This window comes from Malaclemys terrapin, chromosome 2 (assembly GCF_027887155.1).
Source record: "Malaclemys terrapin pileata isolate rMalTer1 chromosome 2, rMalTer1.hap1, whole genome shotgun sequence".
In the NCBI taxonomy this organism is placed as follows: Eukaryota; Metazoa; Chordata; order Testudines; family Emydidae; genus Malaclemys; species Malaclemys terrapin.
This window is the reverse complement of record NC_071506.1, coordinates 3,613,960-3,638,378: the sequence shown is the minus strand read 5'-3', so window position 1 is coordinate 3,638,378 and position 24,419 is coordinate 3,613,960. Positions and strand designations below refer to the sequence as shown.

The 24,419-nt window shown below is 58.0% G+C and overlaps 1 protein-coding gene across 3 annotated transcripts in view; it reads left to right on the top strand.

Annotated features, from left to right (window-relative positions):
• ARHGAP39 (Rho GTPase activating protein 39) overlaps positions 1–24,419 on the top strand; it is a 423,580-nt gene that overhangs the window by 256,744 nt on the left and 142,417 nt on the right. For all 3 annotated transcript variants that reach the window (XM_054018891.1, XM_054018890.1, XM_054018892.1), the window contains one exon: positions 16,945–18,352. In XM_054018891.1, the coding sequence (XP_053874866.1) occupies positions 16,945–18,352 (1,408 nt within the window). The remainder of the gene's footprint in view (positions 1–16,944; positions 18,353–24,419) is intronic.

The following is a 24,419-nucleotide window of genomic DNA, read 5'->3' as shown; positions in this document are numbered from 1 at the left end:
TCAGTTGTTTCTATTTGTTAAATATTGTATTTCGAAATAGTAAAAATTAGCTTTGACCCCCTGTGACAGCTGAATTGACCCTGGAATTTACCTTTCCCATTCTGTGTATATAAAATACAAGCGCCATGATAATGCCAGCTGCCCTGACATGGTAAATATATGGGTTTTTATTGGGGTGCACTCTTGTGAAGGTGTAACTCCGCGAAGAGGAACAGCTGGGTGTGATGGGAAGGAAGCAATAAACTCTCACTGACTCCTGGAGTCTTGTACCCTTGCAAACAAATGGGACAGTGTGGCTGAAATAGCAAAGCCGGTGGCCCCATGCAGTGCCCAATATGAGAAGCCATATTTCTCCAGGGGAAAGGAGGGCTTTAAACATGTCCATAATAGATTTCTCTGCGTTTTGAGTTGTCTATTGGGGTCCATAAACATCAACCTGCCGTCCTGATAAACAAGGCTGTTGGTCCTAAATCATTTTTATGTGTGTCTGTGCTTTGTTGTTATGGAGCAGGTGCCCTATGGTACTGGGGCATAAAACAATCAAGAAACACTTTGTAACGATATCTCTGATCTGTCTTATCATTTAACTTGGGGGCGGGGAGGAAGGACTGCAAAAGTTCTTTTCCCCACTCCACCACCTCCTGAAAAGGAACGAATTCGTGCTGACCATAAGCACCCATCCCCCTTTGGCCTTAGGACACTCACAAATCACTGGTCAGGCCCCCAAAAGTCACAATTGGCTCAAAAATACAATCATGTGAGTTGGCAACACTGGGAAGATGGCAAGATAGTCGTTCAAGAGACGCCTCAAATTTCCTGGAGTCACCTTACAATAAAAAGTAGGGAGGGAGCAATGGGAGAAGAGAATCTCTCACTTCCTCTTCTGAAGACCTTGCTAAGGACCGGGGCTAAAGGCTTTCCTCAGTAAATGAATGCAAAGATTCTCCTTGATGTTTTTAGTTCCTTTGGCTGGGCAGGGCAGGGTCCAGAGGCTGGCTCTGTGCTATTCAAGGAAATTCTGTGGAAGGAGTGGAAACCCTTTGGGCTAATTTAATTGGCTTGTAACAGTACCGGGAAGGTGGAAGGGGCGGTGTTGCATAGTGAATATGGGGCTCTGGTCTGTGTTTTACTGATTTAAAGCACTTTGCTGGTTGGTGCCAGTAGGAATTTCTCCAGTAAATGAAACTGAAGCCAATGGGAGCTAGGGGTGGTGGCGCCTGTGGGCGAGAGCAGCACGTGGAGATTCCTCACCCCCCCACCTAGGAGCCGGACCTGCTGGCCGGTTCCGGGGCGCAGCGCGGTGCCAGAACAGGCAGGCAGCCTGCCTTAGCCCCGCTGCGCCGCTGACCGGGAGCCGCCCGAGGTAAGCCTGTGCCCCAACCACGAGCCCCGCCCCTGAGCCTGCCCAATCCGGAGCCCCCTCCTGCACCCCAAATCCCTATCCCTGGCCCCACCTCAGAGCCCGCAGCCCCAGCCCAGAGCCCTCACGCCCCCTCCCACACCCTGAACCCCTCATCCCCAGCCCCACCTAGAGCCCTCACACCCTCCTGCACCCCAACCCCCACCTCAACCCACAGCCCCCTTCTGCACTCTGAATCCCTTGGGCCCAAGCCTGGAGCCCCCTCCTGCTCCCCAAACCCCTCATCCCCAGTCCCACCCCAGAGTCCGCACCCCCAGCTGGAGCCCTCCCCTTCTCCTGCACCTCAACTCCCTGCCCCAGCCTGGAACCCCCTCCCGTACCCTGAACCCCTCATTTCTGGCCCCACCCTGGAGCCCGCACCCCCAGATAGAGCCCTCACCCCCTCCCACACCCCAACCCCCAGCCCAGTGAAAGTGAGTGAAGGTGGGGAGAGTGAGCCATAGAGGGAGGGGGAACGTAATGAGCGGGGGGTGGGGCCCCAGGGAAGGGGCAGGGTTAGGGGGTTCAGTTATGTGTGATTAGAAAGTTGGCAGCCCTAGGTGATGCCCACCTTAAACTTTTAGTCCACTGGCTAAAAGACTCGCTGGGATGTAGAAGACCCAGGTTCAATTCCCTCCTCTGCCTGATGTGGGGAGAGATTTTGAATAGTGGTCCCCCATCTTTCAGAAATACGCTGTAGCCACTGAGCTATGGGATAGTCTGATGCGGGGCTCCCTCTGCCTCTCCTCTAGAAGCTGTTCCATTGTGTGTAAATAATGAACCGTGATTGAAGCAGGGAGACTGGACCTGGGGTCTCCCACCTCCCCAGGTAGGTGCTCAGAGCACAGAATCATTCCTTCTCTCACTGGTCCCATTATTGAGACGCTGTGGAACAGTTTCAGCAGGAGAGACTGAGGGAACCCCTCATCAGCACTCTCCCGAGAGGTGGGAGACCCCTATGCAAATCCTTTCTCCCCCTCTGGCAGAGATGGCGGAATTGAAGTTGGGTCTCCCACATCCCATGCACGTGCTCTGACCACTGGCCTAAAAGTTATAAGGTTTGTGTCCCTTCCACCGGATTTGTTTTGGATTTTGAACCTGCTACGCTAGACATGCTCAGAGGCTGCTTGTTGGATCGCATCCAGCATGTGACTTAGGCGGCTGAATGCCTGTCTTCCCCCTGCTCATGAATTGCTTTGGGGCGTAGGCAGGAGGTGGGTGTCCAGATGCATAGAGGGAGACAGCCATGTGCATGCCCCAGGGTCTAAAAGTTAGGCGCTATGGGAACTTTTACAATGGCAAATTAGGCTCCAAATGAGTTTAGGTGGCAGCCAAGTGGGAGTTTTGTGGGTCACCGTAGTGCCACGCAGAGGGATTTAGACTTTTAACTCTGGAGTTTAGGCACCTAAGTTGCTTTGTGGATTGTACCCAGAGAGATTTAAGGTCAAAAGTGTCCACTAAGTTTGGGGGCCCAATTCGAGATGTCTGGGGACTTGATTTCGTGAGTACTAAGCAGTATATGACATCTGTGTATGTTCAAAGCATAGCTTCCGTTGACTTTGGGTGCAGCTGTGTGTGTCCAGCACTTCTGCAATGAGACCCAGGGGTCTCAAGTTGGATATCCTGAAAATGAGGAATGTGCGATTAGAGACTATCTGTGAAAAGCTGGTTTAAGTGACTTGCCCTGCATCACACACACACTCTGTGGCAGAGGTGGGGATAGAATCCAATTCTCCAGGGAAGCCTTAACCATGAGACCATCCTTCCTCTTCCTGCAGTCCCCTGCCCCATTCACTGCCCCCCCTTCACCTTGTTCAGCAAATGAGGCAGGGATCCTATGGAATACAGTCTCCTTCACTACACAGCCTTGACTTGTTCCTAGAGCCGCTCTATCTCGTGCACTGAGTGAGGCACAGGTCTTGTGGAAAAAGTAGTATGTGATCATGTCCTTAAAAGACTATCATAACGTGCAAACAAAAGGGGGCAGTCTGTAACTTCTGAGTGCTTTACTTTGCAATTGGAATTCTTACCATACTTTTTTGCATGTAGAGCGCCACAGTAGTGCGTGGTGCTTCAGACAGGCAGACAGACTAGGCCCAGGCCAAGGCTTTCAGATGCGACTAGTGAATCTGGCTGCCTCCATGGAGACACCTTAGGGCCTGATGTTTAGAAAGTGCCAAGCTACCAGCCCACTGAGAATCAGGCCCCTTTAAAGTGTCTCAAGTTGGGCATTCAAAATCACTACCCCAGGTCCCTTCCATGGGGGGCTTACAACCTATGGCTCAGTTCTCCAGAGCTAGGGTTACCATCCGTCCGGGTTTCCCCGGACATGTCCGGCTTTTTTAGCTTTAAATGGCCGTCCGGGGGGGATTTCTAATAAAGTAGAAATGTCCGGGATTTCCCCCTTCCCCTCATGCAGAGTGCGGTGTGGCTGATTGGACGTCTGTGCCTGATTGAAAGCCACTCGCAGCCACTGGGGCCTCTAGCAGCCACAGTCCCTCCCCCTCCCCTGCTCCCTCCTCCCCCCGCAGAGCAGCGCCACAGTGTTTGGCTGCACGTGGTGCCCACAGCTCTCCCTCGGCCTGGGGCGGGGGGGGGGCAAGGGACAGGGAACAGGGGTTAGATTGGTCAGAGGTTCTGGGGGGGGCTGTCAGGAGAAGGGGGTGTAGAGAGCAGTTGGGGCAGGCAAGGGACAGGGAACGGGGGGTTAGATTGGTCAGGGGTTCTGGGGGGGCTGTCAGGAGAAGGGGGTGTAGAGAGCGGTTGGGGCAGGCAAGGGACAGGGAATGGGGGGGTTAGATTGGTCGGGAGTTCTGGGGGGGGCTGTCAGGAGAAGGGGGTGTAGAGAGCGGTTGGGGCAGGCAGGGGACAGGGAACGGGGGGGTTAGTTTGGTCAGGGGTTCTGGGGGGGGGGCTGTCAGGAGAAGGGGGTGTAGAGAGCGGTTGGGGCAGGCAAGGGACAGGGAACGGGGGGTTAGATTGGTCGGGGTTCTGGGGGGGCTGTCAGGAGAAGGGGGTGTAGAGAGCGGTTGGGGCAGGCAGGGGACAGGGAACGGGGGGGTTAGATTGGTCAGGGGTTCTGGGGGGGGCTGTCAGGAGAAGGGGGTGTAGAGAGCGGTTGGGGCAGGCAGGGGACAGGGAACGGGGGGGTTAGATTGGTCAGGGGTTCTGGGGGGGGGCTGTCAGGAGAAGGGGGTGTAGAGAGCGGTTGGGGCAGGCAAGGGACAGGGAACAGGGGTTAGATTGGTCAGGGGTTCTGGGGAGGCTGTCGGGAGAAGGGGGTGTAGAGAGCGGTTGGGGCAGGCAAGGGAAAGGGAATGGGGGGGGTTAGATTGGTCAGGGGTTCTGGGGGGGGGCTGTCAGGAGAAGGGGGTGTAGAGAGCAGTTGGGGCAGGCAAGGGACAGGGAACGGGGGGGGTTAGTTTGGTCAGGGGTTCTGGGGGGGGCTGTCAGGAGAAGGGGGTGTAGAGAGCGGTTGGGGCAGGCAAGGGACAGGGAACGGGGGGGGTTAGATTGGTCAGGGGTTCTGGGGGGGGCTGTCAGGAGAAGGGGGTGTAGAGAGCGGTTGGGGCAGGCAAGGGACAGGGAATGGGGGGGTTAGATTGGTCGGGGTTCTGGGGGGGCTGTCAGGAGAAGGGGGTGTAGAGAGCGGTTGGGGCAGGCAAGGGACAGGGAACGGGGGGTTAGTTTGGTCAGGGGTTCTGGGGGGGCTGTCAGGAGAAGGGGGTGTAGAGAGCGGTTGGGGCAGGCAAGGGACAGGGAACAGGGGTTAGTTTGGTCAGGGGTTCTGGGGGGGCTGTCAGGAGAAGGGGGTGTAGAGAGCGGTTGGGGCAGGCGAGGAACAGGGAACGGGGGGTTAGTTTGGTCAGGGGTTCTGGGGGGGCTGTCAGGAGAAGGGGGTGTAGAGAGCGGTTGGGGCAGGCGAGGAACAGGGAACGGGGGGGTTAGTTTGGTCAGGGGTTCTGGGGGGGGCTGTCAGGAGAAGGGGGTGTAGAGAGCAGTTGGGGCAGGCAAGGGACAGGGAACGGGGGGGTAGGATTGGTCAGGAGTTCTGGGGGGGGCTGTCAGGAGAAGGGGGTGTAGAGAGCAGTTGGGGCAGGCAAGGGACAGGGAACGGGGGGGTTAGATTGGTCAGAGGTTCTGGGGGGGGCTGTCAGGAGAAGGGGGTGTAGAGAGCGGTTGGGGCAGGCAAGGGACAGGGAACGGGGGGTTAGTTTGGTCAGGGGTTCTGGGGGGGGCTGTCAGGAGAAGGGGGTGTAGAGAGCGGTTGGGGCAGGCGAGGAACAGGGAACGGGGGGTTAGTTTGGTCAGGGGTTCTGGGGGGGGCTGTCAGGAGAAGGGGGTGTAGAGAGCGGTTGGGGCAGGCAGGGGACAGGGAACGGGGGGGTTAGATTGGTCAGGGGTTCTGGGGGGGCTGTCAGGAGAAGGGGGTGTAGAGAGCGGTTGGGGCAGGCCAGGGACAGGGAACGGGGGGTTAGATTGGTCGGGGGTTCTGGGGGTGCTGTCAGGAGAAGGGGGTGTAGAGAGCGGTTGGGGCAGGCAAGGGACAGGGAACAGGGGTTAGATTGGTCAGGGGTTCTGGGGAGGCTGTCGGGAGAAGGGGGTGTAGAGAGCGGTTGGGGCAGGCAAGGGAAAGGGAATGGGGGGGGTTAGATTGGTCAGGGGTTCTGGGGGGGGGCTGTCAGGAGAAGGGGGTGTAGAGAGCAGTTGGGGCAGGCAAGGGACAGGGAACGGGGGGGGTTAGTTTGGTCAGGGGTTCTGGGGGGGGCTGTCAGGAGAAGGGGGTGTAGAGAGCGGTTGGGGCAGGCAAGGGACAGGGAACGGGGGGGGTTAGATTGGTCAGGGGTTCTGGGGGGGGGCTGTCAGGAGAAGGGGGTGTAGAGAGCGGCTGGGGCAGGCAAGGGACAGGGAATGGGGGGGTTAGATTGGTCGGGGTTCTGGGGGGGCTGTCAGGAGAAGGGGGTGTAGAGAGCGGTTGGGGCAGGCAAGGGACAGGGAACGGGGGGTTAGTTTGGTCAGGGGTTCTGGGGGGGCTGTCAGGAGAAGGGGGTGTAGAGAGCGGTTGGGGCAGGCAAGGGACAGGGAACAGGGGTTAGTTTGGTCAGGGGTTCTGGGGGGGCTGTCAGGAGAAGGGGGTGTAGAGAGCGGTTGGGGCAGGCGAGGAACAGGGAACGGGGGGTTAGTTTGGTCAGGGGTTCTGGGGGGGCTGTCAGGAGAAGGGGGTGTAGAGAGCGGTTGGGGCAGGCGGGGAACAGGGAACGGGGGGGTTAGTTTGGTCAGGGGTTCTGGGGGGGGATGTCAGGAGAAGGGGGTGTAGAGAGCAGTTGGGGCAGGCAAGGGACAGGGAACGGGGGGGTAGGATTGGTCAGGAGTTCTGGGGGGGGCTGTCAGGAGAAGGGGGTGTAGAGAGCAGTTGGGGCAGGCAAGGGACAGGGAACGGGGGGTTAGATTGGTCAGGGGTTCTGGGGGGGGCTGTCAGGAGAAGGGGGTGTAGAGAGCGGTTGGGTCAGGCAAGGGACAGGGAACGGGGGGGTAGGATTGGTCAGGGGTTCTGGGGGGGCTGTCAGGAGAAGGGAGTGTAGAGAGCAGTTGGGGCAGGCAAGGGACAGGGAACGGGGGGGTTAGATTGGTCAGAGGTTCTGGGGGGGGCTGTCAGGAGAAGGGGGTGTAGAGAGCGGTTGGGGCAGGCAAGGGACAGGGAACGGGGGGTTAGTTTGGTCAGGGGTTCGGGGGGGGCTGTCAGGAGAAGGGGGTGTAGAGAGCGGTTGGGGCAGGCGAGGGACAGGGAACGGGGGGTTAGTTTGGTCAGGGGTTCTGCGGGGGCTGTCAGGAGAAGGGGGTGTAGAGAGCGGTTGGGGCAGGCAAGGGAGAGGGAATGGGGGGGTTAGATTGGTCAGGGGTTCTGCGGGGGCTGTCAGGAGAAGGGGGTGTAGAGAGCGGTTGGGGAAGGCAAGGGACAGGGAACAGGGGTTAGATTGGTCAGAGGTTCTGGGGGGGCTGTCAGGAGAAGGGGGTGTAGAGAGCGGTTGGGGCAGGCCAGGGACAGGGAACGGGGGGTTAGATTGGTCGGGGGTTCTGGGGGTGCTGTCAGGAGAAGGGGGTGTAGAGAGCGGTTGGGGCAGGCAAGGGACAGGGAACAGGGGTTAGATTGGTCAGGGGTTCTGGGGAGGCTGTCGGGAGAAGGGGGTGTAGAGAGCGGTTGGGGCAGGCAAGGGAAAGGGAATGGGGGGGGTTAGATTGGTCAGGGGTTCTGGGGGGGGGCTGTCAGGAGAAGGGGGTGTAGAGAGCAGTTGGGGCAGGCAAGGGACAGGGAACGGGGGGGGTAAGTTTGGTCAGGGGTTCTGGGGGGGGCTGTCAGGAGAAGGGGGTGTAGAGAGCGGTTGGGGCAGGCAAGGGACAGGGAACGGGGGGGGTTAGATTGGTCAGGGGTTCTGGGGGGGGGCTGTCAGGAGAAGGGGGTGTAGAGAGCGGCTGGGGCAGGCAAGGGACAGGGAATGGGGGGGTTAGATTGGTCGGGGTTCTGGGGGGGCTGTCAGGAGAAGGGGGTGTAGAGAGCGGTTGGGGCAGGCAAGGGACAGGGAACGGGGGGTTAGTTTGGTCAGGGGTTCTGGGGGGGCTGTCAGGAGAAGGGAGTGTAGAGAGCAGTTGGGGCAGGCAAGGGACAGGGAACGGGGGGGTAGGATTGGTCAGGGGTTCTGGGGGGGCTGTCAGGAGAAGGGAGTGTAGAGAGCAGTTGGGGCAGGCAAGGGACAGGGAACGGGGGGGTTAGATTGGTCAGAGGTTCTGGGGGGGGCTGTCAGGAGAAGGGGGTGTAGAGAGCGGTTGGGGCAGGCAAGGGACAGGGAACGGGGGGTTAGTTTGGTCAGGGGTTCGGGGGGGGCTGTCAGGAGAAGGGGGTGTAGAGAGCGGTTGGGGCAGGCGAGGAACAGGGAACGGGGGGTTAGTTTGGTCAGGGGTTCTGCGGGGGCTGTCAGGAGAAGGGGGTGTAGAGAGCGGTTGGGGCAGGCAAGGGAGAGGGAATGGGGGGGTTAGATTGGTCGGGGTTCTGGGGGGGCTGTCAGGAGAAGGGGGTGTAGAGAGCGGTTGGGGCAGGCAAGGGACAGGGAACGGGGGGTTAGTTTGGTCAGGGGTTCTGGGGGGGCTGTCAGGAGAAGGGGGTGTAGAGAGCGGTGGGGGGGCAAGGGACAGGGAACAGGGGGTTAGATTGGTCGGGAGTTCTGGGGGGGGCTGTCAGGAGAAGGGGGTGTAGAGAGCGGTTGGGGCAGGCAAGGGACAGGGAACGGGGGGTTAGATTGGTCAGGGGTTCTGGGGGGGGCTGTCAGGAGAAGGGGGTGTAGAGAGCGGTTGGGGCAGGCAAGGGACAGGGAACAGGGGTTAGATTGGTCAGGGGTTCTGGGGAGGCTGTCGGGAGAAGGGGGTGTAGAGAGCGGTTGGGGCAGGCAAGGGACAGGGAACAGGGGTTAGATTGGTCAGGGGTTCTGGGGGGGGCTGTCAGGAGAAGGGGGTGTAGAGAGCGGTTGGGGCAGGCAAGGGAGAGGGAATGGGGGGGTTAGATTGGTCAGGGGTTCTGGGGGGGGCTGTCAGGAGAAGGGGGTGTAGAGAGCGGTTGGGGCAGGCAAGGGACAGGGAACAGGGGTTAGATTGGTCGGGGGTTCTGGGGGGGCTGTCAGGAGAAGGGGGTGTAGAGAGCGGTTGGGGCAGGCAGGGGACAGGGAACGGGGGGGTTAGATTGGTCGGGAGTTCTGGGGGGGGCTGTCAGGAGAAGGGGGTGTAGAGAGCGGTTGGGGCAGGCAAGGGACAGGGAATGGGGGGGTTAGATTGGTCGGGAGTTCTGGGGGGTCTGTCAGGAGAAGGGGGTGTAGAGAGCAGTTGGGGCAGGCAAGGGACAGGGAACGGGGGGTTAGTTTGGTCAGGGGTTCTGGGGGGGGCTGTCAGGAGAAGGGGGTGTAGAGAGCGGTTGGGGCAGGCAAGGGACAGGGAACGGGGGGGTTAGATTGGTCAGGGGTTCTGGGGGGCTGTCAGGAGAAGGGGGTGTAGAGAGCGGTTGGGGCAGGCAAGGGACAGGGAACAGGGGTTAGATTGGTCAGGGGTTCTGGGGGGGCTGTCAGGAGAAGGGGGTGTAGAGAGCGGTTGGGGCAGGCAAGGGACAGGGAACAGGGGTTAGTTTGGTCAGGGGTTCTGGGGGGGCTGTCAGGAGAAGGGGGTGTAGAGAGCGGTTGGGGCAGGCGAGGAACAGGGAACGGGGGGGTTAGTTTGGTCAGGGGTTCTGGGGGGGGCTGTCAGGAGAAGGGGGTGTAGAGAGCAGTTGGGGCAGGCAAGGGACAGGGAACGGGGGGGTAGGATTGGTCAGGGGTTCTGGGGGGGGCTGTCAGGAGAAGGGGGTGTAGAGAGCAGTTGGGGCAGGCAAGGGACAGGGAACGGGGGGTTAGATTGGTCAGGGGTTCTGGGGGGGGCTGTCAGGAGAAGGGGGTGTAGAGAGCGGTTGGGGCAGGCAAGGGACAGGGAACGGGGGGTAGGATTGGTCAGGGGTTCTGGGGGGGCTGTCAGGAGAAGGGGGTGTAGAGAGCGGTTGGGGCAGGCAAGGGACAGGGAACGGGGGGGTTAGATTGGTCAGGGGTTCTGGGGGGGCTGTCAGGAGAAGGGGGTGTAGAGAGCGGTTGGGGCAGGCGAGGAACAGGGAACAGGGGGGTTAGTTTGGTCAGCGGTTCTGGGGGGGGCTGTCAGGAACGGGGGGTTAGTTTGGTCAGGGGTTCTGGGGGGGCTGTCAGGAGAAGGGGGTGTAGAGAGCGGTTGGGGCAGGCGAGGAACAGGGAACAGGGGGGTTAGTTTGGTCAGAGGTTCTGGGGGGGGCTGTCAGGAGAAGGGGGTGTAGAGAGCGGTTGGGGCAGGCAAGGGACAGGGAACGGGGGGTTAGTTTGGTCAGGGGTTCTGGGGGGGGCTGTCAGGAGAAGGGGGTGTAGAGAGCGGTTGGGGCAGGCAAGGGACAGGGAACAGGGCGGTTAGTTTGGTCAGGGGTTCTGCGGGGGCTGTCAGGAGAAGGGGGTGTAGAGAGCGGTTGGGGCAGGCAAGGGACAGGGAACAGGGGTTAGATTGGTCAGAGATTCTGGCGGGGCTGTCAGGAGAAGGGGGTGTAGAGAGCGGTTGGGGCAGGCAAGGGACAGGGAACGGGGGGTTAGTTTGGTCAGGGGTTCTGGGGGGGGCTGTCAGGAGAAGGGGGTGTAGAGAGCGGTTGGGGCAGGCAAGGGACAGGGAACGGGGGAGGTTAGATTGGTCGGGGTTCTGGGGAGGCTGTCGGGAGAAGGGGGTGTAGAGAGCGGTTGGGGCAGGCAAGGGACAGGGAACAGGGGTTAGATTGGTCAGGGGTTCTGGGGGGGGCTGTCAGGAGAAGGGGGTGTAGAGAGCGGTTGGGGCAGGCAAGGGACAGGGAATGGGGGGGTTAGATTGGTCAGGGGTTCTGGGGGGGGCTGTCAGGAGAAGGGGGTGTAGAGAGCGGTTGGGGCAGGCAGGGGACAGGGAACGGGGGGCTTAGATTGGTCGGGAGTTCTGGGGGGGGCTGTCAGGAGAAGGGGGTGTAGAGAGCGGTTGGGGCAGGCAAGGGACAGGGAATGGGGGGGTTAGATTGGTCGGGAGTTCTGGGGGGGCTGTCAGGAGAAGGGGGTGTAGAGAGCAGTTGGGGCAGGCAAGGGACAGGGAACGGGGGGTTAGTTTGGTCAGGGGTTCTGGGGGGGGCTGTCAGGAGAAGGGGGTGTAGAGAGCGGTTGGGGCAGGCAAGGGACAGGGAACGGGGGGGTTAGATTGGTCAGGGGTTCTGGGGGGCTGTCAGGAGAAGGGGGTGTAGAGAGCGGTTGGGGCAGGCAAGGGACAGGGAACAGGGGTTAGATTGGTCGGAGGTTCTGGGGGGGCTGTCAGGAGAAGGGGGTGTAGAGAGCGGTTGGGGCAGGCAGGGGACAGGGAACGGGGGGGTTAGATTGGTCGGGAGTTCTGGGGGGGGCTGTCAGGAGAAGGGGGTGTAGAGAGCGGTTGGGGCAGGCAAGGGATAGGGAATGGGGGGGTTAGATTGGTCGGAAGTTCTGGGGGGGCTGTCAGGAGAAGGGGGTGTAGAGAGCAGTTGGGGCAGGCAAGGGACAGGGAACGGGGGGTTAGTTTGGTCAGGGGTTCTGGGGGGGGCTGTCAGGAGAAGGGGGTGTAGAGTGCGGTTGGGGCAGGCAAGGGACAGGGAACAGGGGTTAGATTGGTCAGGGGTTCTGGGGGGGCTGTCAGGAGAAGGGGGTGTAGAGAGCGGTTGGGGCAGGCAGGGGACAGGGAACGGGGGGGTTAGATTGGTCGGGAGTTCTGGGGGGGGCTGTCAGGAGAAGGGGGTGTAGAGAGCAGTTGGGGCAGGCAAGGGACAGGGAACGGGGGGTTAGTTTGGTCAGGGGTTCTGGGGGGGGCTGTCAGGAGAAGGGGGTGTAGAGAGCGGTTGGGGCAGGCAAGGGACAGGGAACAGGGGTTAGATTGGTCAGGGGTTCTGGGGGGGGCTGTCAGGAGAAGGGGGTGTAGAAAGCGGTTGGGGCAGGCAAGGGACAGTGAACGGGGGGTTAGTTTGGTCAGGGGTTCTGGGGGGGGCTGTCAGGAACGGGTGGTTAGTTTGGTCAGGGGTTCTGGGGGGGCTGTCAGGAGAAGGGGGTGTAGAGAGCGGTGGGGGGGCAAGGGACAGGGAACGGGGGCTTAGATTGGTCGGGAGTTCTGGGGGGGCTGTCAGGAGAAGGGGGTGTAGAAAGCAGTTGGGGCAGGCAAGGGACAGGGAACGGGGGGTTAGTTTGGTCAGGGGTTCTGGGGGGGGCTGTCAGGAGAGGGGGGTGTAGAGAGCGGTTGGGGCAGGCAAGGGACAGGGAATGGGGGGGTTAGATTGGTCGGGAGTTCTGGGGGGGCTGTCAGGAGAAGGGGGTGTAGAGAGCAGTTGGGGCAGGCAAGGGACAGGGAACGGGGGGTTAGTTTGGTCAGGGGTTCTGGGGGGGGCTGTCAGGAGAAGGGGGTGTAGAGAGCGGTTGGGGCAGGCAAGGGACAGGGAACGGGGGGGTTAGATTGGTCAGGGGTTCTGGGGGGCTGTCAGGAGAAGGGGGTGTAGAGAGCGGTTGGGGCAGGCAAGGGACAGGGAACAGGGGTTAGATTGGTCGGAGGTTCTGGGGGGGCTGTCAGGAGAAGGGGGTGTAGAGAGCGGTTGGGGCAGGCAGGGGACAGGGAACGGGGGGGTTAGATTGGTCGGGAGTTCTGGGGGGGGCTGTCAGGAGAAGGGGGTGTAGAGAGCGGTTGGGGCAGGCAAGGGATAGGGAATGGGGGGGTTAGATTGGTCGGAAGTTCTGGGGGGGCTGTCAGGAGAAGGGGGTGTAGAGAGCAGTTGGGGCAGGCAAGGGACAGGGAACGGGGGGTTAGTTTGGTCAGGGGTTCTGGGGGGGGCTGTCAGGAGAAGGGGGTGTAGAGAGCGGTTGGGGCAGGCAAGGGACAGGGAACAGGGGTTAGATTGGTCAGGGGTTCTGGGGGGGCTGTCAGGAGAAGGGGGTGTAGAGAGCGGTTGGGGCAGGCAGGGGACAGGGAACGGGGGGGTTAGATTGGTCGGGAGTTCTGGGGGGGGCTGTCAGGAGAAGGGGGTGTAGAGAGCAGTTGGGGCAGGCAAGGGACAGGGAACGGGGGGTTAGTTTGGTCAGGGGTTCTGGGGGGGGCTGTCAGGAGAAGGGGGTGTAGAGAGCGGTTGGGGCAGGCAAGGGACAGGGAACAGGGGTTAGATTGGTCAGGGGTTCTGGGGGGGGCTGTCAGGAGAAGGGGGTGTAGAAAGCGGTTGGGGCAGGCAAGGGACAGTGAACGGGGGGTTAGTTTGGTCAGGGGTTCTGGGGGGGGCTGTCAGGAACGGGTGGTTAGTTTGGTCAGGGGTTCTGGGGGGGCTGTCAGGAGAAGGGGGTGTAGAGAGCGGTGGGGGGGCAAGGGACAGGGAACGGGGGCTTAGATTGGTCGGGAGTTCTGGGGGGGCTGTCAGGAGAAGGGGGTGTAGAAAGCAGTTGGGGCAGGCAAGGGACAGGGAACGGGGGGTTAGTTTGGTCAGGGGTTCTGGGGGGGGCTGTCAGGAGAAGGGGGTGTAGAGAGCGGTTGGGGCAGGCGAGGAACAGGGAACGGGGGGTTAGATTGGTCAGGGGTTCTGCGGGGACTGTCAGGAGAAGGGAGTGTAGAGAGCGGTTGGGGCAGGCAAGGGACAGGGAACGGGGGGTTAGTTTGGTCAGGGGTTCTGGGGGGGGCTGTCAGGAGAAGGGGGTGTAGAGAGCGGTTGGGGCAGGCAAGGGACAGGGAACGGGGGGGTTAGATTGGTCGGGGGTTCGGGGGGGCTGTCAGGAGAAGGGGGTGTAGAGAGCGGTTGGGGCAGGCGAGGAACAGGGAACAGGGGGGTTAGTTTGGTCAGGGGTTCTGGGGGGGGCTGTCAGGAGAAGAGGGTGTAGAGAGCGGTTGGGGCAGGCAAGGGACAGGGAATGGGGGATTAGTTTGGTCTGGGGTTCTGGGGGGCTGTCAGGAGAAGGGGGTGTAGAGAGCGGTTGGGGCAGGCAAGGGACAGGGAATGGGGGGGTTAGATTGGTCGGGAGTTCTGGGGGGGGCTGTCAGGAGAAGGGGGTGTAGAGAGCGGTTGGGGCAGGCAAGGGACAGGGAATGGGGGGGTTAGATTGGTCGGGGGTTCGGGGGGGGCTGTCAGGAGAAGGGGGTGTAGAGAGCGGTTGGGGCAGGCAAGGGACAGGGAATGGGGGGGTTAGATTGGTCGGGAGTTCTGGGGGGGCTGTCAGGAGAAGGGGGTGTAGAGAGCGGTTGGGGCAGGCAAGGGACAGGGAACGGGGGGTTAGATTGGTCAGGGGTTCTGGGGGGGGCTGTCAGGAGAAGGGGGTGTAGAGAGCGGTTGGGGCAGGCAAGGGACAGGGAACAGGGGTTAGATTGGTCAGGGGTTCTGGGGGGGGCTGTCAGGAGAAGGGGGTGTAGAAAGCAGTTGGGGCAGGCAAGGGACAGGGAATGGGGGGGTAGGATTGGTCAGGGGTTCTGGGGGGGCTGTCAGGAGAAGGGGGTGTAGAGAGCGGTTGGGGCAGGCAAGGGACAGGGAACGGGGGGGTTAGATTGGTTGGGAGTTCTAGGGGGGGCTGTCAGGAGAAGGGGGTGTAGAGAGCGGTTGGGGCAGGCAAGGGACAGGGAACGGGGGGTTAGTTTGGTCAGGGGTTCTGGGGGGGCTGTCAGGAGAAGGGGGTGTAGAGAGCGGTTGGGGCAGGCGAGGAACAGGGAACAGGGGGGTTAGTTTGGTCAGGGGTTCTGGGGGGGCTGTCAGGAGAAGGGGATGTAGAGAGCGGTTGGGGCAGGCAAGGGACAGGGAACAGGGGTTAGATTGGTCGGGAGTTCTGGGGGGGCTGTCAGGAGAAGGGGGTGTAGAGAGCGGTTGGGGCAGGCAAGGGACAGGGAACGGGGGGGTTAGATTGGTCGGGGGTTTTAGGGGGGGCTGTCAGGAGAAGGGAGTGTAGAGAGCGGTTGGGGCAGGCAAGGGACAGGGAACGGGGGGGTAGGATTGGTCAGGGGTTCTGGGGGGGCTGTCAGGAGAAGGGGGTGTAGAGAGCAGTTGGGGCAGGCAAGGGACAGGGAACGGGGGGGTAGGATTGGTCAGGGGTTCTGGGGGGGCTGTCAGGAGAAGGGGGTGTAGAGAGCGGTTGGGGCAGGCAAGGGACAGGGAATGGTGGGGTTAGATTGGTTGGGAGTTCTGGGGGGGCTGTCAGGAGAAGGGGGTGTAGAGAGCGATTGGGGCAGGCAAGGGACAGGGAACTGGGGGTTAGATTGGTCAGGGGTTCTGGGGGGGGGGGCTGTCAGGAGAAGGGGGTGTAGAGAGCGGTTGGGGCAGGCAAGGGACAGGGAACGGGGGGTTAGTTTGGTCAGGGGTTCTGGGGGGGCTGTCAGGAGAAGGGGGTGTAGAGAGCGGTTGGGGCAGGCGAGGAACAGGGAACAGGGGGGTTAGTTTGGTCAGGGGTTCTGGGGGGGGGCTGTCAGGAGAAGGGGGTGTAGAGAGCGGTTGGGGCAGGCGAGGAACAGGGAACAGGGGGGTTAGTTTGGTCAGGGGTTCTGGGGGAGGCTGTCAGGAGAAGGGGGTGTAGAGAGCGGTTGGGGCAGGCAAGGGACAGGGAACGGGGGATTAGTTTGGTCAGGGGTTCTGGGGGGGGGCTGTCAGGAGAAGGGGGTGTAGAGAGCGGTTGGGGCAGGCAAGGGACAGGGAACAGGGCGGTTAGTTTGGTCAGGGGTTCTGCGGGGGCTGTCAGGAGAAGGGGGTGTAGAGAGCGGTTGGGGCAGGCAAGGGACAGGGAACGGGGGGTTAGTTTGGTCAGGGGTTCTGGGGGGGCTGTCAGGAGAAGGGAGTGTAGAGAGCGGTTGGGGCAGGCAAGGGACAGGGAACGGGGGGGTTAGATTGGTCAGGGGTTCTGGGGGGGCTGTCAAGAGAAGGGAGTGTAGAGAGCGGTTGGGGCAGGCAGGGGACAGGGAGCAGGGAGACTTGGATAGGGGGTGGGGTCCTGGGGGCAGTTGGGGTGGGACAGGTAGGGGGATTCTGAGGGGGGTGGGAAGTGGGAGGGGGCGGGGCTAGGGCTGCACCCCGTGTCCTCTTTTTTGATTGTTGAAATATAGTAACCCTACCATCACAAGGCACCTATAAACCCAGTCTGGGCACTCATAGCCTTTGATCTGTGACCTTCCTTGGGCTAAATGGTTCCATATGGTTCTGTTTTGGTTGCTACTTGAACTAGTTATGTTAAATCCACCAAAGCAGTTTGGGCCATGTGTGCTGTAGCTGAGAGATGAGGCTTTCTCTGCGTGTGCCCCAGCAGCAGTTAGGCTCCCTAGAGTTAATTGTCTGGGGAACAGTGCCAAGTGATCTCAATGGAGGGTGTTAGCCAGGATCTGGCCACCCTCAAGGAACTGGCAGAGGCTGACTTTAATGTCTCAACAGCTGGGCTAGGCCCATCACTCTTGCTGGGGGAGTGGGGTAAGGTTGGCCACCTTCTGGGAACACCTTTGTTTCTGTGCAAATGGAATGTGTTAAATAATTGTGATGGAGAGCCAGGTGCTTAGAACACTGCACAGAAATTCAGAGCTCTTCTGCTAACTCACCTGGGTACCCAGCCCAAATGGCTCCTATCACCTCCAACTCAGGTGCATAAAAGGGTTAAGAGTTTCTAAGGCAGAAGGAAATAGGTAGAGACACAGGAGGTCCTGCAGGGAAAAACTCTAGGAACAACTTAACTCAGGAAGCTTGGGCTGCGGTTTATATTTGGAAGGAACTAAATGTGGATGTTCTCCAGTGTGTATGTCTGTGTTGGGAGCAGGGTGGGGATGCCACCTGCTTATGCTAGTGTATGTGCCCCTGGGAGGTGGAAGTGGGTATCTTTTGGAAACCTAACACACAGTATAAAAATTCTCAGGCAAATGCTCTTTATTCTTTGCATGAAAACACCCCACTCCCCCTGTCCCTCCTTTCTGACGATGGCTTGTGTGTTCTCTGCCTCGCACAGGACGTCCTCCCTGCGATGGAACACCGGCACCAAGGAGCGCATGCTGATCAAGGTGACGGACCGCGAGCCAAGCTTCCTCATGCACCAGGGCAACGGCTACACCACCGACAACCAGCAGGGGACCCGCTCACGGAGGCCGTCAGGGGGCCAGCAGTCCCCGAACCTGCAGACGTTTGCCCCTGACACTGACAACTCCGTCTTCTTCCCTGAGAGGAAGCAGTCTCCCTTCTTGAAAAGGGCTGACCACGTGGGCAGCTGCTCCCCGCTGCTCGGTCGGGGGGATTCATTCTGCTCCCCGCTCCAGTCCCAGCACCGGAAGCATTCGAGTGAGTCCCAGCCATCTTCTCCTCGCTACGCCTACGAGCCCCCCTTGTACGAGGAGCCCCCCATGGAGTACCAGGCCCCCATCTATGACGAGCCCCCGGTGGACATGCAGTATGAAGCCAGCGGCAACTACAAGGCGGGCTCCCCGCAGAAATCGCCCATCCGCAAACCCCACCCGTTCTTGCAGTCGCCCAAGCAAGGCCCCAACTCCCCCTACCAGCAGCTGGTGCTGACCAAACAGAAATGCCCTGAGCGGTTCATGAGTCTGGAGTACAGCCCTGCAGGCAAGGAGTATGTAAGACAGCTGGTTTACGTGGAGCAGTCCGGTTCCAGCCCCAAGCTGAAAACGGGCCTGCGACACAAATACTCCCCCAACCCCATAGGTGGCTCGTACTCACTGCAACACAGCCCCTGCCTGGTGAGGGACCAGCGCCTGGAGATCAAGTCTGGGGACTACAGCAGCATGGAAGGGGCTGACTTCCGACACAGCCAGCCCGTGAGCCAGGCCTCCCAAGGGGAAGACTCCATGTCATGGTCCAGTCAGCAGGACACCATGTCTTCTACAGGGTACTCACCGAGCACCAGGAAAAGGAAAAGCAGGAAGCCCTCCCTGTCCCACGACCCCAACACCTCCTCGACGGATGGCTCGGGGGATCGGGAGGCACTCAACGAGCAGCTGATGGCAGAGGAGAGGCCCATGCCCGGCACTTACAGGCCCCAGATGAACCGCACAGAGAGCAAATCCATTGAGGCTGAGGCAGTGCGGGGTTTCCCGGAGCCCTTCCTGGCCCAGGCCCGGCTGGCATGGGAGGCGCAGCAGGCTCACTACCACATGAAGCAGCGGAGCAGCTGGGATTCCCAGAAGGACGGCTCAGGCTATGAGAGCGATGGCGCCTTGCCTTTACCTATGCCCGGCCCCGTGGTGCGGGCCTTCAGCGAGGATGAGGCCCTGGCCCAGCAGGAGAGCAAGCACTGGAAGAGGAATACCTTTGAGAAGTTGGGGTTCCCTCAGATCCTGCTGGAGAAGAGTGTGTCTGTGCAGACCAACCTGGCTTCTCCAGAGCCCTACCTGCATCCATCTCAGGTAATACGCACAGCAGGGCAGGGTTTGGCTGTCTGATCTAAGGTGCCCATCACTGCGGGGGCTGGGCATCACACTGCTTCCTGGCGTACCACGCACGCTGTAAGGTGTAAGTGTTACCCCACACTCATTTACTCCCAATGCAGCACGTACCGTGAGGTTGTAGCCGCATGGTGTCCATCAGGGTTCCCACCTGATTCAGATCTAACACAGCCTTTGCTAGGCCTGTCAGTTCAAATGGGCGGTGGCAGAGTACAGCGCTGCACGGATCCCCTGTGAAAGGCACGTGAGAGGTTTCCATCCAACCCCTCGGATCCCTGGGAGTCAATGCAGGGATGTGCCTCAGCGTATCCTTTCCCAGGGTTTGATCACGGTTCGGGTAACAGCCAGAGCCCACTCAGGACTCCAGCCGGGCACCCCCACATAATCACATGCAAAGTAGCTGCTGCCATGCGAATGACTGGCCTAGACCGTGGCTCCGCAGAAGGCCCAGCTCTGCTTTAGGTACTGCTGATAGAGGCCTCTGGTTTTATTCTCCTGCTCTGTAAAATACTCCACCTGCTGTCACTCTGCAGCAGGATTAACTGAAGGGAGTGAGCGGCTGTCAGGCTCCAGCTGCTCCGCTCGGCTCGCATTGACTTCCTTGCTTAAGTATAGCCCTGGGCCTGAGGTGTATGGGCATGCCCTGGCGCTCCTGCCAGGCAGGGAGCCGGTGTGCCAATAAAAAGGGGCCTGTGAACGTTGCGGTCATCGATTCTCCCCACCTGGGTCCTGGATGATGATGATGATTTTTGTATTGAGTGTAAAGGGAAGCTGCTCTGAAGCCAGCAGCACAATTTGCTGTCAGCTCACGACAAGGAAGGCAGGATGGGGAGAGCACTTGGCTCGTCAGGCAGAAGCTGCTGCCTGGTGAAGACTGCGTAAGTGGAAACTGCCTGCTCTTAGCGGCTGCGAGCCAGGAGGCTGCGGCAGGGGCCTTAACAGCTTCCTTGGGATTTCCAGACTCCTCCCTACTGTTCTCTAAGGGTGGAGGAAAGCCACTCTGCACAGAGATCTCCAGCGCCAGGAAGGCAACGCCTAAGGCTTTTAATTGGCCAAGGGGCTGATTCTGCTCCCACTGAAACCAGTGGAAAAGTCGCCATTGACCTCATTGGGTGCAGGATCTAGCACTAAATAACCACTCCTGAGACACTCCGGATCACAGTCCGAGCGAGACTGCCCCATTTCACTGCGCTGGTGAGCCAGACACAAGGATCTTCATGGCAGAGTTTCTATAAAGAGTAAAGGGAAACCATAAAGCATGTAGGAAAGGAAATCCTGATTCAGAACACATCCAGCACTGGTCCCGGTAACACACTTAAGAACCTTGTATGACAGGCACTAAGGAAGTGCAAAGTAGCATTCCCCTTAGAAATCGTGGAGATCTATATCCGCCCCTTCCCCTGCCTGGGTGGACCCCCCATCTGTTACTGTGAGGGCTGGGTTGGATCCTTGAATGCTCAGGGAACTGCTGTGGTGAAAGCACTATTTCCAGCTGCACATGGCGAGAGGTTGCACCTGTCTTTTCACATGCAGGACCTGGCTACACTGATCCGTGCCATTGGCACCTCCAGATTAGACTCTGACTGTGACCTCAGCGGCATCTGCACCTGCAGACCTTTTGGAAATTTATATTATTCAATGGAGCTTCATAGTGACAGCACATCCCTGTGGGGCTGAATGATCTGTGCTGGCCAATGGGTACCGGTGCCCAGGGAGAATCAAAGGGATTGGCCTTTGACGTATTGTATGCAGTTCTAAACAGGCTGGGCCTGGCTACCTGAGACATCTCTCTACCCAGCAGGTATCATGGCAGCTTTCACCTTTCGGGTTGCTAATAGCCTCCTAGTTTGGTGGCAGGGCACATTCCTCAACTCACTGTCCCACCTGGCCCAGCAAAGCCCTTGTAGGATTTGCCACACTTGATCAGACCTGAAGTCCATGTAGTCCAGGGTCCTGTGTGTGACAGTGGTCAGGACTAAATGCTTCAGAGGACAGTACAAGAAACCCCGCAGTAGGTAGATGTGGGGTAACCTGCCTTCCCACGTTAGGTCTTTCTTTTAGTCCCTAATAGTCAGAGGTTGGCTTAAATTCCAAAGCAGGAGGTTTAATATCCCTTCCAAAAACTCTGCTGGCATTAGCTATGACTCTGGATAATCTAGCTATACAGATAAATATCTAGTCCCTTTTTGAATCTTGGTAAGTTTTCGGGCACAATGACATCATGTGGCGTTGAGTTCCACAGTCTGATTATGCATGTGGAAAAATATTTCCTTTTTATTGGTTTTGAATGTGTCACTTTCTGAATTCCACTGAATGTCCCCTTGTTATTGTGTTCTGAGATTTGGTGGGCGTGTTTTTCAAACAGACTCCAAGGTTCATGTGTGAGGGAGTGGAGCTTGGGGAGTTTATCCTGGCTGACTTGGATTTTGTGGTGGGGGTCCGTCTGAACCAGCTGATAGAGTGGGTGGTTATGGTGTCCTGTGAAAATCTATCCAAGCAAATAGAGCTTTGAGAGAATGAGTAGCACTCGGGAACTCTGGGTTCAGTTCCCAGCTAGGCCACAGACTCCCTGTGAGACCCTGGGCAAGTCACTTAACCGCCTTGGCCTTCAGTTCCCATCTGTAAGACTGACACAATACTTCCCACTCTGTCTGTGTAAACTGTAAGCTCTCTGGGACAAGGGCGTTCTCTCACTGTGTGTCCGTGCAATGCCCAGCCCACAGTGGGCCCAGACCTAGACTGGGGTCTCTAGATGTGGCTCTTATACAAACACTGATGGCAGAATAAGGGGGATGCATTTAAAAGAATCCCTCCAGAATTATCTGGTCTTGGGGGAAAAATTGAAAATCAACCCAAGTTCTCATCTTGTAGGGAAAAAAACAGCTGGGAAATGTGGACTTAATTGTAGCCAGTGTGTATTTTCTGGCTGTTTTTAGAACTGTGAAAAGATTTCTGCTTGAGTATTTTCCATAGTTCTGAAAACCCTTTCTTTTGCTGATGCTGATCTTTGGAGCTGGAAGCAGGACTGCTGTGTTTCGCTTTTGTGCCTACACACTGGTTTGTTGTAGGGTTGCTGAGAGTGCTGGGCTGCTGCAATTGATTTGTCTGTAAAGAAAGAAGAGCATTAAAGCTTTTTCTTCTGAGAGAAGAAAAACTCTGTATGAATAAATGCATAGGGCTTGCAAAGAGACTGAAGAGAAATGATGAGTCATGTCTTTGAGCCCATCACCACCCTTGACAGCATCTCTTTGCAGGTCAGTTCTACAAGGAAGAAAAATCGTGGTCGTGTGCTCTTTTTATTGCTTCTTGATCCATGATGAAGGGCCTGAAAGGTGTTTTCAAGAGCTGCTATTTTCTGCTTGTTTGTTTGGGCTAGAAATGGGGTGCCAGCTTCCTAAAAGAGCTCAGCACTCAATGGGTGCCATGGAGGCCCCTAAATACTGTACTTCGCTAGGTTTTCAAAAGAGCTCAGCTTTCATTTAGATCCTTGAATGAGATGGGCAGGATTTCAACCAACTTCCAGTGTTCTCAGAGGGAGCAGGTGGGCGCTGAGCACTTCTGAAAATCTGTCCCTTGAAGTCTTCTCTACCTTATCTTTCCTGGAGGATTCCATAGATGGTTACCAAGTACTGTATCAGAGGGTTAGCCGTGTTAGTCTGTATCCACAAAAACAACGAGGAGTCTGGTGACACCTTAAAGACTAACAGTTTTATTTGGGCATAAGCTTTCGTGGGTAAAAAACCCCTTCTTCATGTGCCATATATATTGGCACATGAAGAGAAAGGAGTTACCTTTTCTTCATGTGCCTAACTCCCTTCTCTTCATGTGCCAATATATATTTATGCCTGTATCTGTAATTTTCACTCCATGCATCTGAAGAAGGGGGTTTTTATCCACGAAAGCTTATGCCCAAATAAAACTGTTAGTCTGTAAGGTGCCACCAGATTCCTCGTTGTTTTTATAGCTGGCTAGAGAACCAACAGGATTATCTCAGTGCCACCAAAGTGGGGGTTTTAGGGAACTAAGGTCCAATTAGGAGCTTAAATATCTTTGAGGATCTGGGCCTAAGTCTTCAGATATGATCCTTTGTGGGACAGGCACAGAGTATAGTCAAGCTCTTTCAAATATTCTTGGGGTTTTGTCTGAGTTAAACACCATATTAAAAGTAAATATTTTGTTTAGAGATTCAGCACCCTGCCCCTTCAATTAAGAGCTGAGAAAGCTCCCACTCTAGCTCTCTATTCCTCCAAGGAGACCTCCAATAAAACCAGAAGGACTAGATTTAATATTCCCAGCATATATATTATTAAAATAAAATCACTACTCAAAAGGGACTTTGGGCGGAAAAAAACCTCTCTTCCAGTCCTCCTTAAGCATTCTGAAGATGCAGAAAAGGGTGCACACTCATCTCTCCCTTTGCAGACCACCTTCTAGCCCAAGGACCCATAGGTGTCAGTAGGCCTAGTGCACAAGGTGACACCGTGGCTAGCCAAAGAGGAAAAATAGTCCCGGCTATTGTAGAGTTACAGTTGTCAGCATAAGGATATCTTCAGATAATTGTTCCAAGAAATTACAATATAGTATTTCCATTGAAGCTACAGAACGGGGGAGAGAAATATTTTTCTGATCGCATGTCTAGCACCAATGCACAGAAAATGGTACTGGTCTTGATAGTAGCTATATTGGTCCTGTCCGTGTTACTAGCCCTTTCAAGATGTGATATCAAGGACTTTAAAGGAGAATCATATCTGTGATTTCCATCTTGCTCTATTTTCCAAAAGGTTTATCCCTCAGATACCTGGGATTGTGTCTCCAAGAATATGAAATACTGCCCTAGTGGTTTGAGATATTGGACCTTTAAAAACTGTCACTGGTTCCTCAGTTTGGCAATTGTCATATGCTTTCATGGGGACCATATAAACAGGGAGCTAGTGTGGCTGCTGGTTCAGGACTGATGGGTAAGACCAGGGCCAATATAACTTTCATTCCCTGGAGCTACTGGGTTTCTGCAGTAAAACTAGATAACCCTCTAAACTGTCGATCCAAGTGCCTCTACTTCCAGCCAGCTGAACCAATAATAAATACAGAGCAATGAAAGTGAATCTTTGCCCAGAGTTGTGTAAGAAACATACAGCCATGTTTTTGCAGGTAGCTGCCTAAGTCTCACGTCCAAACTGCTCGCTCACCCCTGGTGTGTGCCGGCCCAGTTTCACGGCCACAGATCTACCTAGGCTAGGGTTACCATATCTAATAAATAAAAAAAGAGGACCCTCCACGGGCCCTGGCCCCGCCCATTTCCCCACCTCTAGCCCCGCCCCAAGTCCGCCCCTCCCCACCTTAACTCCGCCTCCTCCTCCCTCCCACTCCCAGCCATGCGGAAAGGGCTGCCCGAGCGCTACCGGCTTCACGGTTTGCCGGGCAGCCCCCAGATCCTGCGCCCCCGGCCGGCGCTTCCCCAGCGCAGCTGGAGCCCGGGAGGGGAAGCGCCCAGCCGGGGGCGCAGGGTCTGGAGGCTGCCCGGCAAACCGTGAAGCCGGTAGCACTCGGGCTTTGGGCAGCCCCTATGCCTCCGGACCCTGCGCCCCCAGCCGGGCACTTCCCCTCCTGGGCTCCGGCGGCGCAGGGTCCGGAGGCACAGGGGCTGCCCGAAGCCGGTAGCACTCGGCTCTTAAACAGAGCCGAAGAGTCGGGGAGGAGCAGAGCCGCCGCGGCCGGAGGCTCTGCTCCCCCCCTGACTCTTTGGCTCTGTTTAAGAGCCCCCATGCCTCCGGACCCTGCGCCGCCGGAGCCCAGGAGGGGAAGTGCCCGGCCGGCGGCTGGGGTCCGGAGGCAAGGGGGCTGCCTGAAGCCCATAGCGCTTGGGCAGCTCGGCTCTTAAACAGAGCCGAAGAGTCAGGGGAGGAGCAGAGCTGCCATTTTCCCGGACATGTTCGGCTTTTTGGCAATTCCCCCCGGACGGGGGTTTGACTGCCGAAAAGCCAGACATGTCCGGGAAAAAGAGGACGTATGGTAACCCTAACCTAGGCCT